Source organism: Oxyura jamaicensis, chromosome 1, assembly GCF_011077185.1.
Source record: "Oxyura jamaicensis isolate SHBP4307 breed ruddy duck chromosome 1, BPBGC_Ojam_1.0, whole genome shotgun sequence".
NCBI classification, from domain to species: domain Eukaryota; kingdom Metazoa; phylum Chordata; class Aves; order Anseriformes; family Anatidae; genus Oxyura; species Oxyura jamaicensis.
This window is the reverse complement of record NC_048893.1, coordinates 23,046,470-23,069,534: the sequence shown is the minus strand read 5'-3', so window position 1 is coordinate 23,069,534 and position 23,065 is coordinate 23,046,470. Positions and strand designations below refer to the sequence as shown.

General features: G+C 44.4%; 1 protein-coding gene across 1 annotated transcript; it reads left to right on the top strand.

The window, feature by feature from the left end:
- Positions 1 to 779: 779 nt before the first annotated feature.
- Positions 780 to 8,172, top strand: LMOD2 (leiomodin 2). Its single transcript, XM_035314888.1, has 3 exons — positions 780 to 2,058; positions 6,049 to 7,401; positions 7,740 to 8,172. The coding sequence occupies exons 1-3, from the start codon at positions 1,786 to 1,788 to the stop codon at positions 7,764 to 7,766; spliced, it is 1,653 nt and encodes a 550-aa protein (XP_035170779.1). The 5' UTR covers positions 780 to 1,785; the 3' UTR covers positions 7,767 to 8,172.
- Positions 8,173 to 23,065: the final 14,893 nt, after the last annotated feature.

The window sequence follows — 23,065 nt, the reverse complement described above, 5'->3', positions numbered from 1 at the left end:
ATTTTTGTAGCAGAGTTCCTCGGAGAAGATGGGCAAATCAATTTACTCATAATTAAATAATTTGAGTGACAACCTGCGGTCTGAACTGTAGTGGTGGGCAGCTTCAGCAATGGCTGATGCCCACAGGAGCTGAGCACTGGCAAGCTGAAGTGTTGCATAATGCCAAATAGTCCCCAAAAGTGAATCCTAAACATGTCACTGTAAGCACTCCACATTAGTGGGTACTTTCGATCTTAAAGTCACTTTATTTCTCCTTTCAATTGAGATAACTGCCACCTCTTCTGAAAGCCTTCTTAGACAGACAAAGTCATTAGTAATCTTGATATGCTAAAGAACAGGGACAAGACAAAATGTTGAGGGACTGTTTGTTAAATATGCATGATCTCTCCTGCACACTGAATGGCAGTAAGGGTCCTGGGGACTCATGGGCCCAGAACTGAAGAACAGAATTTTATATCACAGAATTACGGAATTAAGCACTGAGTTTCTGTGCTTATCAACAGGCAAGGACAAATATAATGCCAGCATTTGCTGATCTGTTAGTGCTTGGTTTTACAGTTTTAGCATCATCTCTCTTTTTCTCTCTCTCAGAGCACCGGTTTGCAGATATTGCTGGCCTGGATGTTTCCAAAAGCCTTGCTTGTTTACCGTCATTTATTAAAGAGAAAAAAAAAATTAAAAAAAAAAAAAAAAGAACTTTAAGCTTTCGTTCAGTGGTTCCTTACATTGGAAGATATCTCTCTCTAAAAGTAATGTCAGAATAACATAGTGCTTACTAGAAGATGTGATAACATACATATATTTACATGTACATTCTTCCCATATATTTATGTGTTTGTGTGAATACATTACTGTATATCTATACAGGAAAAAATACCCGTAGATATACACACATGTGAATATATATATATATATATATGAATTTCAGGGTGCTCTCCAGCTGCACATCCATCAGCTCCAGCAAGTGACGGCCATAAACTAAAATGCCCACTAGAGGCCTCATTTGCTAGGGTCTGTGGGCATCAACGAAGCCTGTGCCGTGCTGTTCTGCGAGGTGTCCCTACACCTCCATGCGATGCCACCGACCCCAGCAGAAGCGTGCAGTCCTCCACCAGAGCAGCATCTGGCACCAGCTGCAAAGGGACGAGTCGATCCTCCCCCCATCACCCCTGAGCAAGGAGAATCGACAGATAATCCAGCTGGGTGATGTGTGGAAGGCGAGCTGCAGGCACCACGACCTTCTCCCCTTCTTACACTGCCTGCAGCCTCCTGCAGCTGCCTTGCTGTGACGATGGTGCGGTTTTGCCAGAAAACCATGAAAAGCAGCGGGACTCCGGCGAGCAATGGTGAGGCCATTCCGTTCCCAGCCCCTGTGGCAGCTCGGGTTTATGTGAATTTTCATGGCTCTTTCCTCCTGTTGTTAACAGGCGAGGCCAGCGTGGTTTTCACCCCTCCGCCCCCCCCGGCGGCGGGTGCCCTCCCGCGAGCAGGCTGCTCTAAATAAGGCAATGGTCACTGTGTCAGTAATCCCCTCTTCCAGGGACCTGCAAACACCAGCGGTGGGACATTCTTTCTGTTCAGATGTCTAGCTGACGTCTGATGCCTAAAACAGAGCATGCTTTCATCCCTTCGTGCATTGTCGTAAGCCCCCGGTGATCACTCTTAAAAGGGTGCCTCAGCTACTCAGGGAAACAGTTGCTGACCAAACGAGACACGGCGTGCCTGATCCAGCCCTCGTGAATGCTTGATCCTTTCAGTTTTGTACCAGCCTGACCAAACGGGACCATGTCTACCTTTGGCTACAGAAGAGAGCTAAGCAAATATGAGGACATTGACGAAGACGAGCTCCTCGCTTCTCTCACTGAAGAGGAGCTGAAGGAGCTGGAGCGGGAGCTGGAGGACATCGAGCCCGACCATAACCTTCCCGTAGGACAACGGCAAAAGAGTCTGACAGAGAAAACACCCACAGGGACTTTCAGCAGGGAAGCGCTGATGGCCTACTGGGAGAGGGAGACCAGAAAACTCTTGGAAAAAGAGAGGCTGGGTGCATGCGACAAGGTAAGACACTGTGGTGTTCACTGCTTCCTAGAAGTGTTACGGCTTCTTCTTCCCTGGCTGATTTCACTCGCTGTTTTTATTTTCTTTCTGTCTCTTGTAACCTCTTTAAGAACACTGTTGGAGATATGTTACTGCCTGCTAAAGCACTGTGTGTTGGCTCAGAGAGTTCTTGCACCCCCTCTGGAAGTACATTACAATCTTAGCTGGGAGCAGAAGAAAATCCTGCAAAAACTATTGCTGGTGGTTACAAACTGGGCAGGGATACAATTTTAAGGAACAGGCTAAAAATTATTGCCAGGTAGCAATACGGACTTATGGTTAACTTTTGATTTTGTTTAAAAGATTATATGCTGCTTTTTAAAACCAAAAGCAAAGCAAAGCAAAGCAAAGCAAACCAAATCAAACCAAACCAAAACAATCATTACTGACTCCTAGAAAGCACATCAGGAAAAGGATTTTGAATAGATAGTGTGTCAGAAGTTGAATAAGCATCCCAGAGGCTTTGTGCTTGCTGGAAGGAAGCTGTGATATGGCCAGCAGGATTTTCTTGCTTTGGTGCTGCTGAGGATCCTTGGCTCAGGAGCTGCAGGCTGTGGTTGTCAGAGGGTGGCTGTAAATTATTGAAAAAGCGGCCTGGAGCAGGGTGACCAGTCAAACCACTTATCTCTATTCCCCCAAAACAACCTGTCGTTCTTGTCAGTCAGTTTGTCCACAAGAATAAAAATTGTCCTAGCAAATGCTGGCTCCTGAACTACAAATGGACAGCACAACTAAGACTCTCGGTCCTAACAGCTGATGAGCATTCTGTGTGAGCTAATGGCCATACCGGCATCCCCCAAACCCTTGCAGAAACAATCTGTGAGACTGAGCTCCATCAAAAATTAGCTTTTGTTTTCACAACAGCTCCATGTAGTTTCAAAGCAAAGCAAGGACCTAGGTGTGTGAGTAACTTTTTGACTTTTAAGCACTGCTCCGTACAAAGTTCTGCCTTATGAGGACATGTTCTCCTATGTTTAAATAAATAAATAAATAAATAAATAAAATACAAAGATTAAAAAAGCAAATCTGAACTTGTAACAGCCTTGTCAGGAGCTCAGTTCATTTGAAAGAAAACCTAATTAGGCCATTTCTACATCAGATAAAATATTGTCTTAGAGAAAAATCACTTGGATAAAATTAGCTTGCAATAATAATAGTCAAGATTTCTTTGCAGTTAAGTGTTTGCTCATGCTAGTGAATGGTGTTGTAGGGTCTTTATAGGCAAGCACACCGAGTGCTAGCTGTCATCAGACCATTAGTATCAGCTTGCAGACATGGACTTCACTCCTTGTTTGTCAAGTACTAAGGAACGGAATGGCAAGATTAATGTTTTTTTCCAGATGAGCCTGGAACCTGAAACCTCGTTGGTTCCAAAAACTTTCTGAACAGGGCTCGTTCTGTGTCATATAATGGTTTCCCATGCCTGTATAGCATTAACAAGGTGCTAATGGCTAAACCTTAAAGTGCTTGCAAAAGCCTTTGTTCTTTTAGATCCAAGAAGAAAATTTCTAAAAGTGTCCATAAATAGGAAAGTGTTCACTTGCTGATATCAAAGGCACAAATGAAGGCAGGAAGAAAATGCTTTCTGCGTTTTTTGAAAACAATCTCTTTGCCCTCAATTGTCTGAAAGTTAGGCACCTTATTTAAGATAGCTATTTGTGCTATTTCTATAGTTAGTGGCAAGACATCAGCCCCTTCAGAAGGCACACATCCTGTAGATAGCCTTTTAGGGTGAATGCCATGCCCTCCAGAGAGGTATTTATCTCTCTGTGTTGACTATCTCAGGCCTAACTTTTCATCAAGTTGCTACCATGAAGTAAGATGAAGTCCTGCAGGCTGCCGGCATCAGTCCTGTACTGAAATGCTGCCACAATACCAGGGCATGCCTCTATAGGTCTGCAAAGAGAAGAGTACTCCATTGCAGAATTATTGTTCAGAATGCTATGAGATATGACATCTAACCATGCATGGAGATATGACATCTAACGATGTATGCGATGGGAAAATAAATTCCTCCTTTACCCTCAGAAGTGCCTCTGAGAAAAATCAAGTTTGTTTATTTATTTATATTTATCTAGAGTCATCAAAACATATTAGCAGTCCATTCAAAGGCACAAGCTTCTGCTCATATGCAGCTGTGCTGAAGGCTGTAAGGTATATGCTTGGGTAGAGAAAAGCATAGCAATCAAGGTGCTTTCCTGGATAACCGATGTTTTCAGCTTTTAAAAGGCTGCATACACGTGAAGAAGCTGTAGGTACAAATCTCAGTCCCATAATAAACCTGGCATAAACACATCCCTGTTTCTTTATGCAGCACAGCGTCTTTCTGTGTTAAGGGACTTCTTTCACAGACTGCAGGAGAAGCAGGAGCCGGACCCTACAAGCTCTCCATGCACAGGGGGATGGAGCTGGATCCTGCAAACCCTGCATGTGCTGAACTCTCAGCAGTGGTAGGCGGGACCAGTTCAATTACCTGTTTCATTAGAGTCAGGCTTGTGTGAACACTACAAGTATTGTCTGCTTTGCATGTCCCAACTCAGCGAGCTGCTCAAGACTGTGAAATGGTACCACGCGATCTGTAATTACTATTATTTTAACCTTTCACAGTGTTTTTAGAACCAGATAATTAAGAAAACCTAAAGCTACACAGGTTTTCTAAAAATAAGCTGCCAAGTTAGTGACAATTCTGTTTTCCAGAAGCACAGAACTGAATCACCGTGTCTCCACAAAGTACCCAATTAGTATTTTACAAAAACTGAAATATGAATGTTGATAAAGTAGTGCATGCAACCACTACATCCATAATTTTACAAGCATTTACAAACATAAAAACACTTAGACTATGGCTTGTCCAGTAGATTAAAATGGACACCTAAGATATCTTTTTGGTTAAGAGGCTGATGGTTGGTCACAGCTTGGGGACTCAGTCACGGCCTGTACAATGCTGCCATGCTTCTGGAGCTCTCCAAATGGAGAGTGAGATTTTCGAGGGGTGCAGCACTTTTGCTGCTCCTGCATGTGGAGAATTGTTGTCTGCCACCATAACTTCTGAGGACACCTGGCAGAACTTTGAGAAGTGGATCCAAAGTTGCTACTTTGGTGCCCATCAAACACACTGAAATAACCTCAGGGTTTAGAAAAACACTCATTGCATAGGCAATGAGTTATAACCCGTTACAGTATGGCAGCTGGCTTGTGTCAACTGTTCAGGAGCAGAATCTTGGCTGTTGGCAAACATGAAGAAATTTGGGGTTTATTGACATGATTACTTGTTACCTGTGGGAATGTGTTATAATATTTTCTTCACAAATTGCTCCTAAGTGTGTATAACACCTTCAGTGCATCCAGAGTCCTTTCTGCAGGACTCGTATAATACTCATGATATTCATGGTACTCATCACCTATCTTCCACATCTATATGCCTGTTTGTATTCTAAGTCATAGCATTCTTTAGCCTTTTTGGATGTGCTAATGTATACAAGGGAGACTGAGCATTGACACAGCTGTCTAAACTTTACGAAGTCAAGAAACTTGTTGCTCACATATCATGTCCATTCTGAAATCGCAGTCTTGTGTTTCTGCTGGCAGGGACCCATAGGGATCCATTTAATAGCCCCTGGTAGACATGCCAACAAACAAAGAGGATGAAGTTTATCCATGTTATGATATCTTGTATTAAGTTTTCTCTTGGTAGAAATCTTTGACATCAATGAAGCTAATCCAATTTGCACTAAGCATTTGTCTTCTAAAGAAAATGAAAGAAAGAATGATAAAAAGTTGTAAGGTGCCGAAACAGGTTTTTTTGTTCCCTTAATTGTCTTTGTTTCTGAGGATTTATTTTTCGCTATCAGCATTAAATTCTGTAGTTTCAAGATAATTGTTTTCATGCAAAGAGGCAGTAGCTATGTTGCTGCAGTTGTGTTTAACACCCACACCTACATTCCTGTTCAGGAATCAGAGCAAGAAGATGACAACTCAGAAGACATTCAAGAAGAATATTTCACAGAAAGCAACAGCGAAGTGTCTGAGGAGGCATATACTGAAGAGGATGACGAAGAGGAAGAAGAAGAGGAGGAGGAAGATGAAGATGACAGTGATGATGAGGATGATGAAAAGCAAAATGCTGCAGCTGGTGAAAGACCTGTGAATTGTGAGGATGGCAGGAGTTCTGACCACACGAGACACAAGAAGAGTAACAGCGTGAAGGACAGTGAAAATTTGCTCAATGGCCATGATGGAAAAGACACCGACAATCTGAGCTTTAAAAGCAGTGCCATCCACCCCTGTGGAAACCCAACCGTTATTGAGGATGCTTTGGAAAAAGTTCGGAGCAATGACCCAGACACTGCAGAGGTGAATCTAAATAACATTGAAAACATCACTTCACAGATGCTTATACAATTTTCTCAAGCCCTGAGGGACAACACTGTAGTCAAGTCATTCAGCTTGGCTAACACTCATGCTGATGACAATGTCGCAATAGCAATTGCTGGTATGTTAAAGGTAAATCAGCATATAACTAGTCTGAATATTGAGTCAAATTTTATCACGGGCAAAGGAGTGCTGGCCATCATGAGAGCTTTGCAGCATAACAAGGTTCTAACAGAGTTACGGTTCCACAACCAAAGACATATCATGGGCAGCCAGGTGGAAATGGACATAGTTAAACTGTTGAAAGAGAACACTACTCTGGTCAAGCTCGGTTACCACTTTGACCTTGCTGGCCCAAGAATGAGCATGACAAGTATTCTGACAAGAAATATGGATAAACAAAGGCAAAAACGTATGCAGGAGCAACGGCAGCAAGAGTCTGGTTGTGATGGAGCTATCAACCCAAAGACCAAAGTCTTGCAGAAGGGGACTCCTCGTTCCTCACCTTATACATCACCTAAGAGCTCACCTTGGTCCTCTCCAAAGCTCCCTAAGAAGGCACCACCAGCAAAAAGTCAGCCGCCAGCTCCTGCACACCCACCTCCACCCCCACCCCCTCCTCCTCCTCCTCCTCCACCTCCCCCAGTTATTCCAGAGAAGAAGGCACCAACCAGAAACATAGCTGAAGTCATCAAGCAGCAGGAAAGCTCAAGAAAAGCCTTACAGAATGGACAGAAAAAGAAAAAAGGCAAAAAAAGCAAAAAACATGAGAATAGCATATTGAAAGAAATTAAAGATTCTCTAAAATCAGTCTCAGACAGAAGATCAGAAGAAGGCTCCCGACCCTCCACCCGACCCTCCACCCCACAGAGGTCTCTCCACGACAACCTTATGGAAGCAATTCGAGCAAGCAGCATAAAACAATTAAGGAGGGTAAGTAAGAGATCATATTTCAGTAACTGATCGTGGCTCAGATATAGCATGAGCTCAATTAATTTTAGTACATAGATATTTAATAAAAACATTCTTAGAAATGCAAATGTAAAATGCCTGGGAGGAGGTTTTCCTCTGATTAGGCTTTTCTCAGCACACTGACTTCTATTTAACTGAGATTGTGACAGAAAGCAAGGTACTTTCCTAGGTTCAGGCTTGTTACGGGAGGTGGCGATTAGCAGAGGGATCTTGGGAGAGTGCCTACAACTCAGGAAGGAATTTTGACAACCAGACTGTACATCAAATGTAATGAGATTCCCCCACTCCCTGTTTCATAGGTGGAGGTACCAGAAGCCCTTCGGTGAAAGCCTGGATGACAGAAGAAGCAGAGCACGGCAGTGGTCAAGGGGAGGCCGTTGGGCTGTTCACCAGTGGTAAAATAGACTCTGTAGCAAGCTGCTTCCTAAGTACCCTCTTAGATTTGAACCATTTCCCTTTTCCTTTCAAAAAAATAAACCCACTAACTACTAAACAATGCTTTAAGGATACATTTGCCTTATAATCTGTAAATATGGAAATAATTTTCTTTTTTATTTAATAAGATTTCTATTGAAAAATTGCTGCTTCTTTAGATATTCTTTTCAATATCTGATTGCAAATCACTGGACAACTTCTTCACACTGAGATGTAATAGTTTACCAACCTGTGGTTTCTTCATTATTTTTTTCCATGAATTTACAATAAATGCAGTTTGAAGCTTTTAAACAGAAACATAGTCTTGGGTTTTTGTGAGCGAAATCCTGCCAAATGTTTGTGTGAACATTAGGAACATCTCCCAGGAAAGAAAATGAAACCTTTCTCAGCTGCATGCATCAGGCTTGTTTGGAGGATTGTACCCGAGTCTGTGTTAGTACGGTTCCATACCAACACAGAAAAAGAAAATGGCTCGTCGGGCTATATACAACTCACATCAAGCTGTGCGCTGTATCCGGCCACCGGTATTGCATACCAGGTCCTAAACCTTCATCTAACAGAAGGGAAAAGTGGGTGATAGCCAGAGCTGCATTTCATGTTGACTTTGGCATTAAAATTAACATGGATATTTTAAGGTGCAGCAGAATTATTCAACTGACATCCATTTTGTACAAGTGCAAACCACTGTATCTAGGCAGAACTAACCCTAGTGCCAAGACCAGGTCAGACAGAGAAACTTGAAGAGCAGACTTGCATTCAGGTGGAAAAGGACTTTCATACGATACCAGCTGAGCTGAGTGTGAATCGTCAACATGATATGGTGGAGGCAGAGCCAACACGGGTTGGAGATGTGCAGCTGGAGGTATCACATCACAGGCAATGGCATGAGCAGCCCTTCTTCGTGTAGTACTAGACAGTCTAGCTCTGTCTGATTAGTCATGGTTCTCAGTGCACCAGATAGAGTGAAAGCAGCAATAACGTGAAGAAAAACAAGCAGTAGTGAAGATGTTGAAGGTCAAGGAGAGGTAAAGGTTTTTTGAAAAACAACTAATTATTAATTAGTTTACTTATTTTAGCAATACGTAACAGAATTGGTATTTCTTTTACATAAAACCACACGAAAAAGAATGTTGGTCACCCAACATTGCAGTAGTACTGAAAAACTACAGGTAAGCTTGTATCAGGAAATATTCACCAGACAGATTTCCCCAGAAAGAGGAACAAATTACTTGAGGGCAGTGAAGCATAACAGAGAATGGATGTGTTAGTGAATTGCCAGGGAAGTTACTGTTATGGTAAGAAAATGGTGAAGATACATTTTCTATTTTTAATTTCTTTGCTTTGGTAGTTACTGAGTAGAAACAACTAAAAGCAATTTACAACTAACTGAAACACTTCCCAACATTTTTCCACTTCTCTCAGGTTCACAACAATTCATGAGTATTTCTAGACCTGTTATCACAGGAAATACGCTACATACTGATAGTCTTCAGCTACCTTTATGACGGCATAGAATCCCATAGCATAAAAATTAATCTGGGGTCAGTCACTCACGACCACATGGAAGCTGGAGCCTGTGATCTTTTGAGGATATAAGCAGTACTGGAATGCAGCCATGCTCAGGAGGAGGCCCACAACCCCAGACAGCTTTGTGAAGGATGAGAAGCAGCAAAATGTTTAATCACATGGCAGAAGCAGATAAGAAGTTGGAAGGGAGAAAGAAAGAAAGACAGGGACAGAACTCCAGGGAAGAACAATGGAGAAGATTTGGAGGAAGATCAGAAAATGAGGAAAATAATAATAAACAAATAAATAAACAGCTAATATATTCAAGAAGGGGAAGGGAAATGGATGCAGACCTTATGAAGATTGAGTCCACTCTGCAGCCTGCAGTTGTTGACACCTTCCTCATCAGTCCTGTCTCTCCATCACCACTCCACTGAAGGAGATTAGTGTTTCTGCTAAAATGTAAAGTCATGGAAGCGCCAATCGCTTGTGGTTATTTAAGCTCCTGTGGCACACTCCTTCATGAAGTGTCAGTCCTGTGTCCTAGCCAAATTCTAATCTGGGTAATTACCTTCTGCCTACATAAACTTCACAGCACTTTGACTTGGAGGCATTTCAAAGCCTGTCTCCTATTTGCAGACCCATGAGGCAGGGCCCCTGGAAACACCTTGTTAAGATTTTGATCCCCAGTTGAAGGGGAAGGCAGCCCCTTGGGTGCACATCAGTCCTGCTGTGGTCAGCATCTCGTTTCTCCCAGATGCATGACCAGCTTCTAAGAAGCCATTTGTTTTCCTTTCAAGTAGGCAAGTGAGCACCGTAAGACAAGCAAACGAAACCTCTCTGGGAGGTACTGTGCCACGTCCCAGCTTAGCATGAGCCAGGAGTGGAGGGCTGCCAAGCTGTCCTCCTGCCAAGCTTCAACTCCCCTGGGTGCAAACACCCCTGCACTCATGTATCTCCCCTGGGGCCCAGGTCCTGCTACTGGGCTCACTTCACTCTCTATCCCCTTCCCTCAAGTCACAGGGAGGCAAATAACCTCCTTTGAAGGCCTGGCAGCCTCTTGTTTGGCCTGTATGGAGGATATCCCCTAGGCCAGCTCCTGCACATTCCTATGTCCTCACCAGGGCTGACAAGGAGGCCCTGGGATGCAGGATGTTCCTCGACTGAACTCAAAGGATTCCCTGCAGTGGGTGGCTGTCCACGTGCTGTCAATGACCAGTCAGAAAATGCGCACACACAAAAACCTCTCAAAATGAACTGGTCAGCAATAAGAGAGCTACAAAGAACAACCAAGTACTTGCTGTCACTGAAGAGGCAAAGAGGCAGGGCAGGACAAGAGGTTATAGTATCATTAGGAAGAGCCTACATGTCCTTAGAGCATCATTTGTCTCATCATGAATTGCAGAAGTGACCAGCCCACTGAAGAGCAGAAATACTGTAGCTTTCTGATGAGGAAAAAAAAAGCAAAACCTGCCTCCTCTGTTTACATTGAGCCAAATCTCTCCTGCGAGTGTTCTCCCAAATTCAGGCTGTGGAGTGGGAGGGGGACTCTGCAGATCACAGAAGCTTCATGCAGTGGTTGAGACGGACACAGGGTCCTCCTGGCACCCCACATCTGCTCTGCACTGTGTGCTACAAGGATGCTGTTGCAGCGGTGACTTGCCACCAGGCTGCCCTGGGCATGTGGGGCAGGCAGCACTGCGTGGTGGTCGGAGCTGTGCCACCCTGCAAGGCCTCGTGCTCTGGATAGTCCAACCAGGAATCACTGCCTCAGCTGCAGCCTCATGCTATGGCCCTTGTAATCTGTTTCTATGTGGGCATCCATGCTGTAAGGCCCAGTGTGAAAGAACAGACCTACCAAAGCACCAGAAAAATCAGAGCTTCGTTTGTTATCTGTAATTGCAGTACTTGTCCTTTAGTTTGTGTCTAATCACCTGGGGAAGCGTTTGAGCTTATAAAAAGAAAAGAAGCTTGTAAAAGCTCAAGAGATTTTGTTTCCATGTCTTCTGAAAATTTCTTCCCTCCTGCTGAGCCTCTTAAAAGTTTAGGGTAGAGACCTGTGCAGCTTGGGGATTTAGCTAGAGATAAGTGCGCTGGTCTGACAACAGCCTCCATCCAACTCCCTGGCACCATGGAGGTGCCTCCTTCTCACTCAACAGGGCAGGTGGCCAACAAGGCTCCATCCAGGTGAAGCCACCTACATTTCTGGAGGCTGAGCCTGTGCTACGTGCAGATGGGAAGCCAGAGGAGCGTATGCAGTGCCGTTACAGCAAGAATTCTTTGGAGGATGGATGTTCTGGGGCCTTGGGGGCTGCAAGGTGGAGGGAAGCAGGAAGTTATGGGCCAAGGAACCTTCCTCACCTGCACACCAGGCACTCCAGCATAAAGAGAATCTGTGAGTATTCAAGACTCAAGTCCTCCACTCATATGGTTTCCTCAGAAGTTCATCAGATATATGAAAGTAATTATTAATGTAGAGCAGCTCCACAGACAAAATAGAGAAACTTTTCTTTGGTTTATGAGCAAATGACTCCAAACTACCTTAAAGTACCTCTAATCAGTGGATGAAATGGGAGAGGTAGATCCACGAACTATTCCTGGGTGTAAGCCCAAGTGAAACATCATCTGGGAGATTGTTTACAATTCTGGTTACTAAGAGTCATGACAAATTGTTTTGAGTTGGAAGCAGGGCAGAAAATGGCTAGGATAATTGGGAAGCTGAGGAGACCATCCTACAAGAAGAAACGAGAACAGGTGGTGGGATCAGTCTAGCCAAACAAAGGCTCAAAAGGATTTTGGCTCACGTCTATAAATAATGCAAAGGGGAAAGAGCTATTCAGCCACAGGATGGTGTTAGCAGTTGAAAAACAACGGACATAAAATGTGCAAACGTTTGGATCAGAAATTAGAAGAAATTTCCTAACTGAACAGGAAGGTTGTTATAACATCTTTCTTGTTTAAAAAAATAAATAAATGGACAAATACACCCGTTTGCTGTTAAAATAATGCAAGAAGCTTATGAAAAGGATAGTACAGTATGGTACTTTAAGTAACAGAAGCTTGAAGCTTGTAACAGAAGGCCTTGCCATTATTATTTTAATGCTGTTAGAAGTGATAACTCCACAAGATCTGCAAGCCAGGATAGTATTGGAAGTTATAAAAATCCCCTACAATTCGTACTAAGATGCTTTATTTTGAAATCTATGCAAATCAGATGCAACTTCAAAGAAAGATTATGACACAGAAGCCAAAATCTTTTGCTAGATGCTGGTTTAGTACCACCTACACTTGATACTATCAGGAACCAAATACAAGAGGAAGCAAAATTTGGATCACATATTGGTGAGTCCAGCACTGTGCATACACTGTCTTGGCCTGACAGATCGCCCTTTACAAAACCCTGCATTTAAGACAGAATTCATTTTTAGATGCATTCATCTAAAGATACAATTTTTTTGTTGATTTGCTAGCTCAACATCAGATGTGCAAAACATCAGCCTACTTAGTGGTGCTCATGTTAGACAATTCTAATTGAAGTTTCTGAATTCAGATATGATTTTTACAGTATTTTGGTAATTTTATTTTATCAGATGATTGTCTTGCTTTTGGAAGTACAGAGGAATCATATTCAGTAGCTGCCAGCCAGAAAAGACCTTCAGCATCTGAGGGGGACCTCTCACAATCTTGGGTGGGACTTGGGCTTCCCAGTCCTGTCTCCCCGAGCTGCCAAGACCCAGAACCATGAAGGAGGAGGATTATAGGCTGGCAATGCTGCAAGCAAGGGAGGTGATCACCTCAAACACGCGAGCTGAAGGTATGAGTTGGATGATATCAGTGATCTACTGGAATGGTTAGCTGTGGCAACAGAGCTGTCAGCATGGACTGACAGGTTCTGCCATGGCCACACTGTGCTCCAGCTTGCCATGGAAGTCCTGCAAGTATGACACAGGCTGATGGGCATAAAAAGTTCAGCACAGCCAGGGTGGAAGCAACCTTGCACTGAAATTTGGTGGAGAAGGAGTGAACTGCAGCAAGTGCACAAAAGTTAAATGGCCTACTTTATTTTCATGATGGTGGGGCAAAAATAGGGCAAACATCACAAACCTTCAAACATTACCAACCAGCTGCATCAGTTGGTGCATCATCAAGCTCAGATTTAACTGTTCTGTGTGAAAAATCACAGAATGTCTTGGGTTGGAGGGGACCTTAAGGTCACCTACTTCCAAACCCCCTGCCAGGGGTAGAGATGCCATCCACAAGATCAGGTTGCCGGGGACCATTGCAACCTGGCTTTGAACACCTCCAGGGATGGGGCATCCACAACTTCTTCAGGCAAGTTGTTCCAGTGCCTCACCACCCTCTGAGGGAAGAATTTTCTCCTAACATCTAATCTCCATCTCCCCTCTTTTATTTTAGAACCACTCCCCATTTGTCCTATCACTATCTGCCTGAATAAAAAGTTGTTCTTCTTCTTTCTTGTAAGCCCCATTTAAGTACTGAAAGGCCACAATGAGGTCTCCCCAGAGCCTTCTTCTTTCCTCCAGACTGAACACCCCCAGCTCTCTCAGCCTTTCTTCATAGAAGAGCTGCTCCAGCCAGCCTTCTTACCAACTTTGTGGCCCTCCTCTGGACTGGCTTTAACAGCCCCACGTCCTTCTTGTGTTGGGGGCCCCAGACCTGGACACAGCACTCCAAGTGAGGCCTCACAAGGGCAGAGCAGAAAGGGACAATCACCTCCCTCAACCTGTTGGCCACATCTCTGTTGATGCAGCCCAGGATGCAGTTGGCCTTCTGGGCTGCAAGCACGCACTGCTGGCTCATGTCGAGCTTTTTGTCTACCAGAACCCCCAAGTCCTTCTCAGAAGAGCTGCTCTCAATGAGTTTTTCCCCCAGTCTGTGCTCATGTCTGGGATTGCCCTGAGTCAGGTGCAGCATCTTGCACTCGGACTTGTTGAACATCATTAGGTTCATGTGGACCAACTTCTCAAGCTCTTCCAGGTCCCTTTGGATGGCATCCCTTCCTTCTGTGGCACCAATCAGCTTGGTGTCATCTGCAAACTTGCTGAGGGTACACTCAGTCCCATTATGATGGAGAGAGGCTTGGCAACTCCATCAGCCAGTTCCCTCAGGATTCAAGGATGCATGTCTTTGGGCCCCATAGACTTGAACCTGTTCAGTTTCATCAGGTGCTTTCGAACCTGCTCTTCGCTTACGCTGGGAGAGTCTTTGCTCCTCCAGCCCCTGCCTAGAGGTTCAGGTACTGTAGAGATGTGGGAAGCCTGACTGGCACTGAAGACCAAGGCAAAGAAGTTGTCAGCCTCCTCCATGTCTGTTGTTATCAGAAAGGAAGGATCAATCCAAACAAAAAATAGAAACACAGGAAAATTCTGCCCTTTTTAAAAACCATGGCAACAGTCTGCTTGTCAGGTGTATTTATTTCTATCTGTAACATTTTACTTTTTCAGTTTAAAGTTAATATGAATTTTAAAAAGCCTTCTTAACGGCAGAAGTGAATGTTTTTCTACAGAACTTTAACAAAAGCAAACTTATTTATCTTAAAAAAATTGTCAAAGTAAAAATTCTCGGTGGGTCTTTAGTAACAGCCAGAACATGTATCTCAAAGCTCAGACTGAAGGTTATGTCCTGGGATAGACTTCTGCTATTTGTGTACTCTCAGGTAAATTGCTTAATTTCTTGTGCCTCTACTTTGCCTTGGAGATATCAATACTGATTCACCTCATGGTCTTGCAAGGTCATGCTCACACCAATTCAAATGCGCTCCAAAATCTTCATGTATCAGGAAGTATAAGATATTATTATTATTATTGCTATTGTTATTGTTATTGCTGGGAGTTGTGGGGAGTTGTATAGTGGGAGTTGTTTGGCTGAATAACTGAGTGTATATGATTAGTGTCAGTGTAATTCTAAACTGTCAGAGAAGCACAGCCCAGGACAAAGCGCAGTAAGTTTTGTAAATGAAGGTGAAGCAAGCCATGAGGATAGGAACCCCAAGGTTGATGCAGCTGTACGAGAATGCCATCAAAAGGAAGACATGCAATTTATGTGATTTAGCCACCTAATAAGTATACAGGGACCTGAGAGGACAGAAAGAATTGTTTATCCACCCTGAGGAGAATACACTGGGGCTGTTTCCCAGGAAAGGCCTAGGAGATCGTTTCACAAGGTTCATGAAGAGTAACTTCCTTGTGGCTCGTAGGGAGGAACTTATCAGACTACATTTATTGTGCAGAAGATATCTGAAGTTTCAATTCCATAGACAAGAAATTCTTCCCTTCTACATCCATTATGCAATTCTCATGAGAGTATTCTGTCAATCCACCTGTAAAGTGTTAAATATTTCTCAGGTTTTAACTTCCAGGGATTTTTCTGAGAAACATTTAGAACTTTAGCTTTATTTTGTTCATTAACATAGTCATGAATGTTCTTCAGGGCTGTAAATGAGCTACACGTCTAGCAGTGAATTTCACAGGCACCTGAAGGAAGTGTTTATGTGTACACAAAGTCGTGTCACTTCTTTCACTAGGTCTCAGTTTACTGCTCTTTAAGTTGTGATACATGCATATGTTTCTCTGTTTTACAGACAAGCAGGAAGGCAACGGTGCTCATGTTTCAAATGCTCTTGAACACTTCCGCCAATCTCCAGCTTTTCATTTTCATCTTTACTTACCACAGCGAGTTGGTCAAGGCTGTACAGGGCAGGCAGATACAAACCAGTGCTGCCCACACTGCAAGCCAGTCAGACAGACACCCATCATGGTCCAAAAGCTGTGTGACTGCACAGGCAGCACTCAGCTGGTGCAAATTTTTCTGCCTTACATCTGGGTTTATCACACAGGTTTGAGTGCCTCTCTGGGCAATGTTACTTGACTTGCACTCAACTCCAGGTTGTCTCCAGTGGACTCTGTAGACTTCATTTCACGTAAACTGCATCTCATTACAGGCTTATCTTCTGTCTAATTATTCATAATCCCAACTTCAGTTTCTTTACAGTGATTAAAAATAGTCTAAGTTGCAGTCACTGCAAACATCCTAACTGTTGGATTTTAGGTGCAGTTCAAGGCAGAGCAGCCCCAGGAGAATTTTGCAGTTCTGAATCAGCACTGCGGTGGCCCTGCTACCCTGTTTGCCTGCCTGGCTGTGCATTAGGTGAGCTAAACCACCACAAAACTAACCTGGCAAAACAAACAAACAAACAAACAAAAAAGGAACACTGTTCTGCTGGTTGTTTCCACAGATCTCTCGCTCTACAGGCTTTGTGCTGTATTGCTGGTGCAGGGAGGTAAGGAGAACCTCTGGCCAGGAACAGAGGGAGGATGGTGTCTGGGCATCATACCTTTAGTGCAGCCTAAGTTGTTCTGGACCCGTACCCTAGGCTCTTTGTGACCCTTGTGACAACAGAGCTGTGGATGTTGACAGCCCAGCACAGCTGAGTAGCCTGCATCACCCTGCCATGCCGCTGGCTCCTGCTCTAGAATTCCCACTGAGATGAAGCCCATGGATCACATGGAGAACTGAGCTCACAGCTGGGTGTCAGACAATCCTGGGCTCTAATCCCTCTTCACTGGCTCGCTGCTATCAGACACAGTGTGTCTCAAGGGCATTGAGCAAGTTGTGTCAGCTCCGTATCGCTGCAGAATACACAAGTTAGTTCTAGAAAGTGTTTACCAAGCTGCCATTGCTCCAAGGAAGACCAAACATAATTCAATCATTAAAAACACTCTGTAGATGGAAATCCTAGTGCCCCTAAACAATCTGTCCCTGAACAATCCTCCATTACATTTATTACTGGAAAGTTTTCCTTAGTGCTTAGTCTTCTTGTTTGGAAAGTTAAACCCATTACTTATTGTACCATTTGCACTGGACACATAGAACCATTTAAAATGGTAATTCAGAGTGGCAATGCATGGCCTTATTTCACCTGGGATGGGGCAACCCTGACTATAACTACAGACTGGGGAACAAGAGGCTGCAGAGCAGCCCCAGAGAAAGGGACCTGGGGGTTCTGGTTGAAGGCAAGTTGCCCATGAGCCAGCAGTGTGCCCTGGCAGCCAGGAGGGCCAGCTGTACCCTGGGGTGCCTCAGGCCCAGCTCTGCTGGGCGAGGGAAGGGATTGTCCTGCTCTGCTCTGTGCGGCCTCACCTTGAGCACTGTGTGTAGTTCTGGGCACCACAGTATAAGAAGGGCACAAAACAATAATTTTATGTAAAAGAGTCTCCACAGGAGGACTACAAAGATGGTGAAGGGTCTGGAGGGGAAGACGTATGAGGAGCAGCTGAGGTCCTTTGGTTTGCTCAGCCCAGAGCAGAGCAGGCTGAGGGGAGGCCTCATGGCGGCCTGCAGCTCCCTCACGAGGGGAGCGGAGGGGCAGGCGCTGAGCTCTGCTCTCTGGGGACAGCGACAGGACCCGAGGGAACGGCATGGAGCTGGGACAGGGGAGGGTCAGGCTGGGGGTTAGGGAAAGGTTCTGCACCCAGAGGGTGGTCGGGCACTGGGACAGGCTCCCCAGGGCAGAGGTCATGGCACCAAGCTGCTGGAGTTCAAAAAGCATTTGGACAGTGCTCTCAGACAGAAGGCCCTTTGACATTCGTTCATTCAAATCTGACAGAGCTACAGCTCATTGCACATGTTAAGCAGCTGTGATCTAACCAAGACCACAGCTAATGAATCACAGCTTAACTGTGAAGCAGCCATCTATTCCCCCTGCAGCATGCCACTCCACAGCCCCTCAGATGTACTCCCAGCCAGCGTACTCAGGCAGCAGCAGCAGAAGAGACGTGGTGGTGAGCACTTGGGGATGTGGAGTTGTTACCAGATCTGCATGTCTGAGTAACAAAAGCTTTCTCTCCCCACCACTCACCTTGTCCATCAGCTTTCAGGCGTTGTCCCATTGTGTTGATGCTAGTAGTGATGCCTGGGATAAAGTGATAATGAAGTCACGGGTGTCTGTTTTCTCAGGAAAGGGCCAATTCATCAGGGGTGGAATTTCTCATGAGAGTGAGAGAAGCAGCCTGACCATCCAGGTCTTGCTTGCTGTTTCTGTGGTGGGACTCCCATGCCAGGAACTGCCCAAAACACACTCCAGGACTTCATTTCTTTGAATTTCAATGGATGTTTAAACATCTGGTTTCCAAATCAGTCTCTTTCCGAGCTGATAAAATACTTAACCCTCTCTCCAAGTGTATTAGAATAATCAAATTACTGATTCATAGAATATCCCACGTTGGAAGGGATCCACAAGGATCATTGAATCCAAGTCCTGGATCCACCCAGGACCACCCAAAAATCAGACCATGTGTCTGAGAGCACTGATCAGCCTGATTTTTGTTTCAAAGGATTTATCCAGTACTACAGGGGCCTGTCCTTCCTCGAACTTTAGTCTCTGAACTGCCAGTTACCGATGGCCAAATGTTTTGCAGTTTGCAAGAATTGCCAAGACTGTAATATGAACTTGTGGATCTCTTCATATATTCTTGTACACACTGATATCTTTCTGTGGAATGGGTCGCTGCCTCAGATAGCCTGACAAATCCCTTCTCAAGCCTGCTATTCCAATCTTTGTTTCTGGCCTATGAATTCTGGCAAAGCTCGCGTGTCCTAGAGATGTTCTGTGGCTTTGGTCATACTGTGCAGATTGCTTCAGATGCTCCCATTGCCAATGTAACTTTGTATTTTGCACACCTGGTTTGTTCTCCTCTAAAACAGCGTATGTTTAAGAGGAACCAGGGATGAAATACAAAGACAACCTCATACAATGTGGCCTCAGCAGGTAGCTATGATGCATGAGAGCTGCTCAGTGCAGATAATAACTCTCTCTCTCTCCACAACCTGGTATCTCCATTCCTCACCATGCTGGTGGCTGAATTATCACACCAATTAAACACATATTTTTCTCTGAGACTGAGGTTATTGCTAGCAAATGTGCTATACCACTGTGTTTCTTGCTGCAAACCCCCTATCCTGACTATTCCCAGAACATGCCAACAATTTAACTGATTGATTCCATACCAGGATTTCACTCCAGTTTATTACTTCTAAATGTGGCATGGTGGAAAGATTTCATGACTGAATAAAATATAATGCTGGCAATAGGGAGCAATATACAGGAGGTGTACCTCTTTCACAAACGTCTGCCTTGGTGAAATCCAATTTGGAACTTGAGCAGTAACATTTTATTGACTGGACCTTTACAGAACCTCGTCACCCAATCTGGTTAGCATTAGAAAAATGCTTGGAGGACCCAAACAAGATGCTGTCTTACATGTGCACAGAATAACCAATATTTAAACTGAATGAAAAACTTTGGAGTTACTATGTGTCTGAGTTTCTGCTGAGCAAGACCTTCAGAAGTTGCCACAGGCAGGAACATTTTGCCAGTCTTGGTCAAATTAGCAGAACAAAACACAATGTTTTTGTTGCTTTTTTTCCTTCTTTAATGCTGCAATATAGATGCTATTAAATTAGAACCCAACTGTCTTCATAGTAATAAAAACAGGAGGTCAGATTCAAAGAGCTACATTTGCCCTTGTGTTTCTTGGAAGACCTCTCTGTCTCTGAGCTGAGAGTGCAGCTGTTCACTGAAAATTATGCAGAAAGATTAATAAATTCTTGATTAGGATCTCAAAATATACAGCAAGTGCAACAGTTTGAAGTAACTGTGGATCACATCCCTCAGCTGAAATAGGGAGCTGACATTGTTACCACGTGGCTGCAGTATTTAATTTAGTAAAAGTAGTAAAAATAAAATTTTAAAGAGAAAAATAAATCAATCTGATTTCAGCCACATCCAGTGACAGTTTCTCCTAATGTCCCATGATGGTGTGAGAGGCTGGGGTGTCCAGAGTGTGACTGTCACCCTGCAGCAAAAATATTATCACACACTTCAAAGCTATTGGCTGCCTTTCCTCAAATAAAGTCAGAGCTTTAATGTGCACCCTGATGAAAACAGGATGGCCTCTTTCAAACCAAGATGATAGAGGCAGATGAGGCAGTAAGACGAAACCACCAGGAGCCAGCAAACACAGAGCTGCAATAAATCCAGGCCATAAACAGAATGCCTTCTATGCTTAAAATCTTCCGAGGTCCCTCAGCTTTCTAAAAGTGTGGCAATTGCACTGCTGCACCCCTTGATCTCGCAGACGTGCAGGAATTCAGAATAGTGACCGATTCCAGTGATTTTATAACAATTCACACCTGCAAAATTAATGTTCTTTGTATCTTTAGGAAGAAATGTGGCTGCTCGTGGCCGATCAGCAGTGAGGTCCGCTGCACTACACAGGCAGAGCTGTGTGGCCATATGATAGGGGAAGAGCTGCTGCGGGGCGTACGAGTGCGGGCGCCTTGCCCCAGGGAGCACTCGGTGTTCAGGATCAGTTAAGCTGCTGACCCCGTCCGTCAGAGCGAGGTCCTCCTGCCGCAATGGGATGTGCTGCCGAACCCGGGGAGGACATGTCGCTTGTAAACCACAGGATTAGCAGCTGCTCTGCAGCTCCAAGTCCCAAATGCTGTTTGCAGGTCACATCTTTTGTAGGTAGTTTATTAAAACTGAACCCATGGGGAACTGCATTCTGAAAACACAAGAGAATTAATTCAAAAGCATGCTTTAGGGCAAGGCATCTCGAGAGTATGACCCAATCTGCCACTTCTGAAAATCAGGCCTAATAGAAATACTAATAAAAACTTACCCAGTATTTTCATTCTGGGAATCAAGATAACTAAATTTAGCATCTTTGGGTTGCAGTCCCTTGGTCTGTAATTGCCCCGCTTGAGCAGGGGGCTGGACCAGACGACCTCCACGGTGCCCTCCAACCTCAGCCACTCTGTGGTTCGTATTTATCTGCATTAACTTCGCCCTGCTGTTACCACCATTATGCAGGTGGGTTACTGAGGCACAGAACAGGCTGGGGAGAGATACGGCTTCAGGTAAGACACCTACATCTAAGTGTCTGAAGCATACACAACTGCTCAGTGGGTGTCTACATCCTATGGCCAGTGGAGACTAGTTATTGTGATCAGTGTCTGAAGGGTGACCAAGTGGGATCAGTGTGGGTGCCTATTGTGGGATTAATCTCACCCTGCTTCCCCAGTAAAACATCACCTTTTTCTGAGGAATAATGCAGCCAAATCTTGAATTCATAGCCAACACCATAAACCAAGGATCATTCTTCCTCCAAAACACGCTGTAGTCCTTCTGAATCTGAGCTGTGGGGCCTGGTGTACGGGGACACGGCCCACACGGTGCTCCTTACAGGCTTCTGTACACTCTGCTGTCCCTTGCTGACAGTATTCTATGGTGGGCACCGCTCTTCGGATTTGGCTCTGAAACAGCACCAAGAGATGATCTGCTTGAAGTTAGACCAAGCGCTTCTGTCTGTGCAGAGACAGGACATGTGAGGAGCAGGCTGAAGGCAGGAGGCTTAGTGCTGAATACAGTCTGGGGAAGGACGCAGGAGAGTTTTAGAGTGTGGTTGCATTGGATGGTCAGGAACTATGAAGGTCTATAATGATCTCGTATTGTACCCTACTTACTCATTCTCCTCGATTTCAGGTCTTTTAGAAAGGCTGTTCTGACAGTGGAAACACAAGGAACGTGACTAACAACTTCAACTAGCTCAGCATTTGATTCCAGTCAGGGGGCCACAGCTACAGCCCTTCCGGAGGCAGACCCCTTATGTCTGCAGGTAACAATGCAGTGATTCAAGCTGACAGAATACACAGGTCTCACTAAATCCTCTGCACCACAGCGTAACTGAAGATTTCTTGGTTAGCTAGCATCTGTGGTGTGAAGTAAAAGGAATGCTGCTCTAAACTGATCTGAGATCCAGGTATCACCTCTGGACTAGACAGGCAGATGGAGGAGGCAGATTCCTCGCACAGAAGTGATCACTGCCTTGGCCAGTCACTGCCCATGGTCCCTGTGATTTCCTGAGCTCCGCAGCCCGGAGAGTCAGCATACATGATGAACCAGGCTATGCGCACAGAAAGAAAGGCAAAGAAAGATCAATATTTGCTCTTTTTGTTTTCTGTACCTGCGGAGATGTATGTTGGGTTGACTCCTTAAAAAATACAGCTTGGATTACAGCTGCCCTTTTACCAGCCACCCATCTCTCATGCTGCCCATAACAGCAATCAACACAGAGCTCTCTCTGTGTTGGTCATTGAACACCTCTGAGCATCCTTCAGATAAATACATAGGCAAGACCATTTTCTACCGATGAGATGTCCACAGCAGACCTTCTTTCACTTTGAAACAGCTCATGTATTACAGCTGCACCCGCATGCTGCGGAGGCTGCTGAAAGTATTTTTCAGGCAAGTGTACTACTATCTTGGAGGTGAAGTTTGGAGATGTTCAGGAGTAAGATGTTTGTAGTGAAGACCAGAATGCCTGAGAGTAGTGAGGGCTGAGATATGACAGAGTATCTGTGAGAAAAAGATAATTATCTGGGTAGGTCATTTGTTTAGCAAGAGACAGAAAACCATTCCATCTTCTGCAAGGCAGCAGAGAAAACATTATAGCATAAAAGAAATCATTTTAGGCACTACAGAATGATTTTATACAATGGTTTTCTTTGTCTGGCTCTACTGGACTCTATTGTTCCTTCTGCAGAGTTGTAGTCAACCTTTTTTTTTTTTTTTTTTTTTTTTTTTTTTTTTTTTTTTTTTTTT

Excerpts from the sequence above, each read along its gene's own strand:
- LMOD2 (XM_035314888.1), top strand. The coding sequence starts at position 1,786 with ATGTCTACCTTTGGCTACAGAAGAGAGCTAAGCAAATATGAGGACATT. Across the intron at positions 2,059-6,048 it reads GGCTGGGTGCATGCGACAAG|GAATCAGAGCAAGAAGATGA; the intron begins GTAAGACACTGT and ends ATTCCTGTTCAG. Across the intron at positions 7,402-7,739 it reads GCATAAAACAATTAAGGAGG|GTGGAGGTACCAGAAGCCCT; the intron begins GTAAGTAAGAGA and ends CCTGTTTCATAG.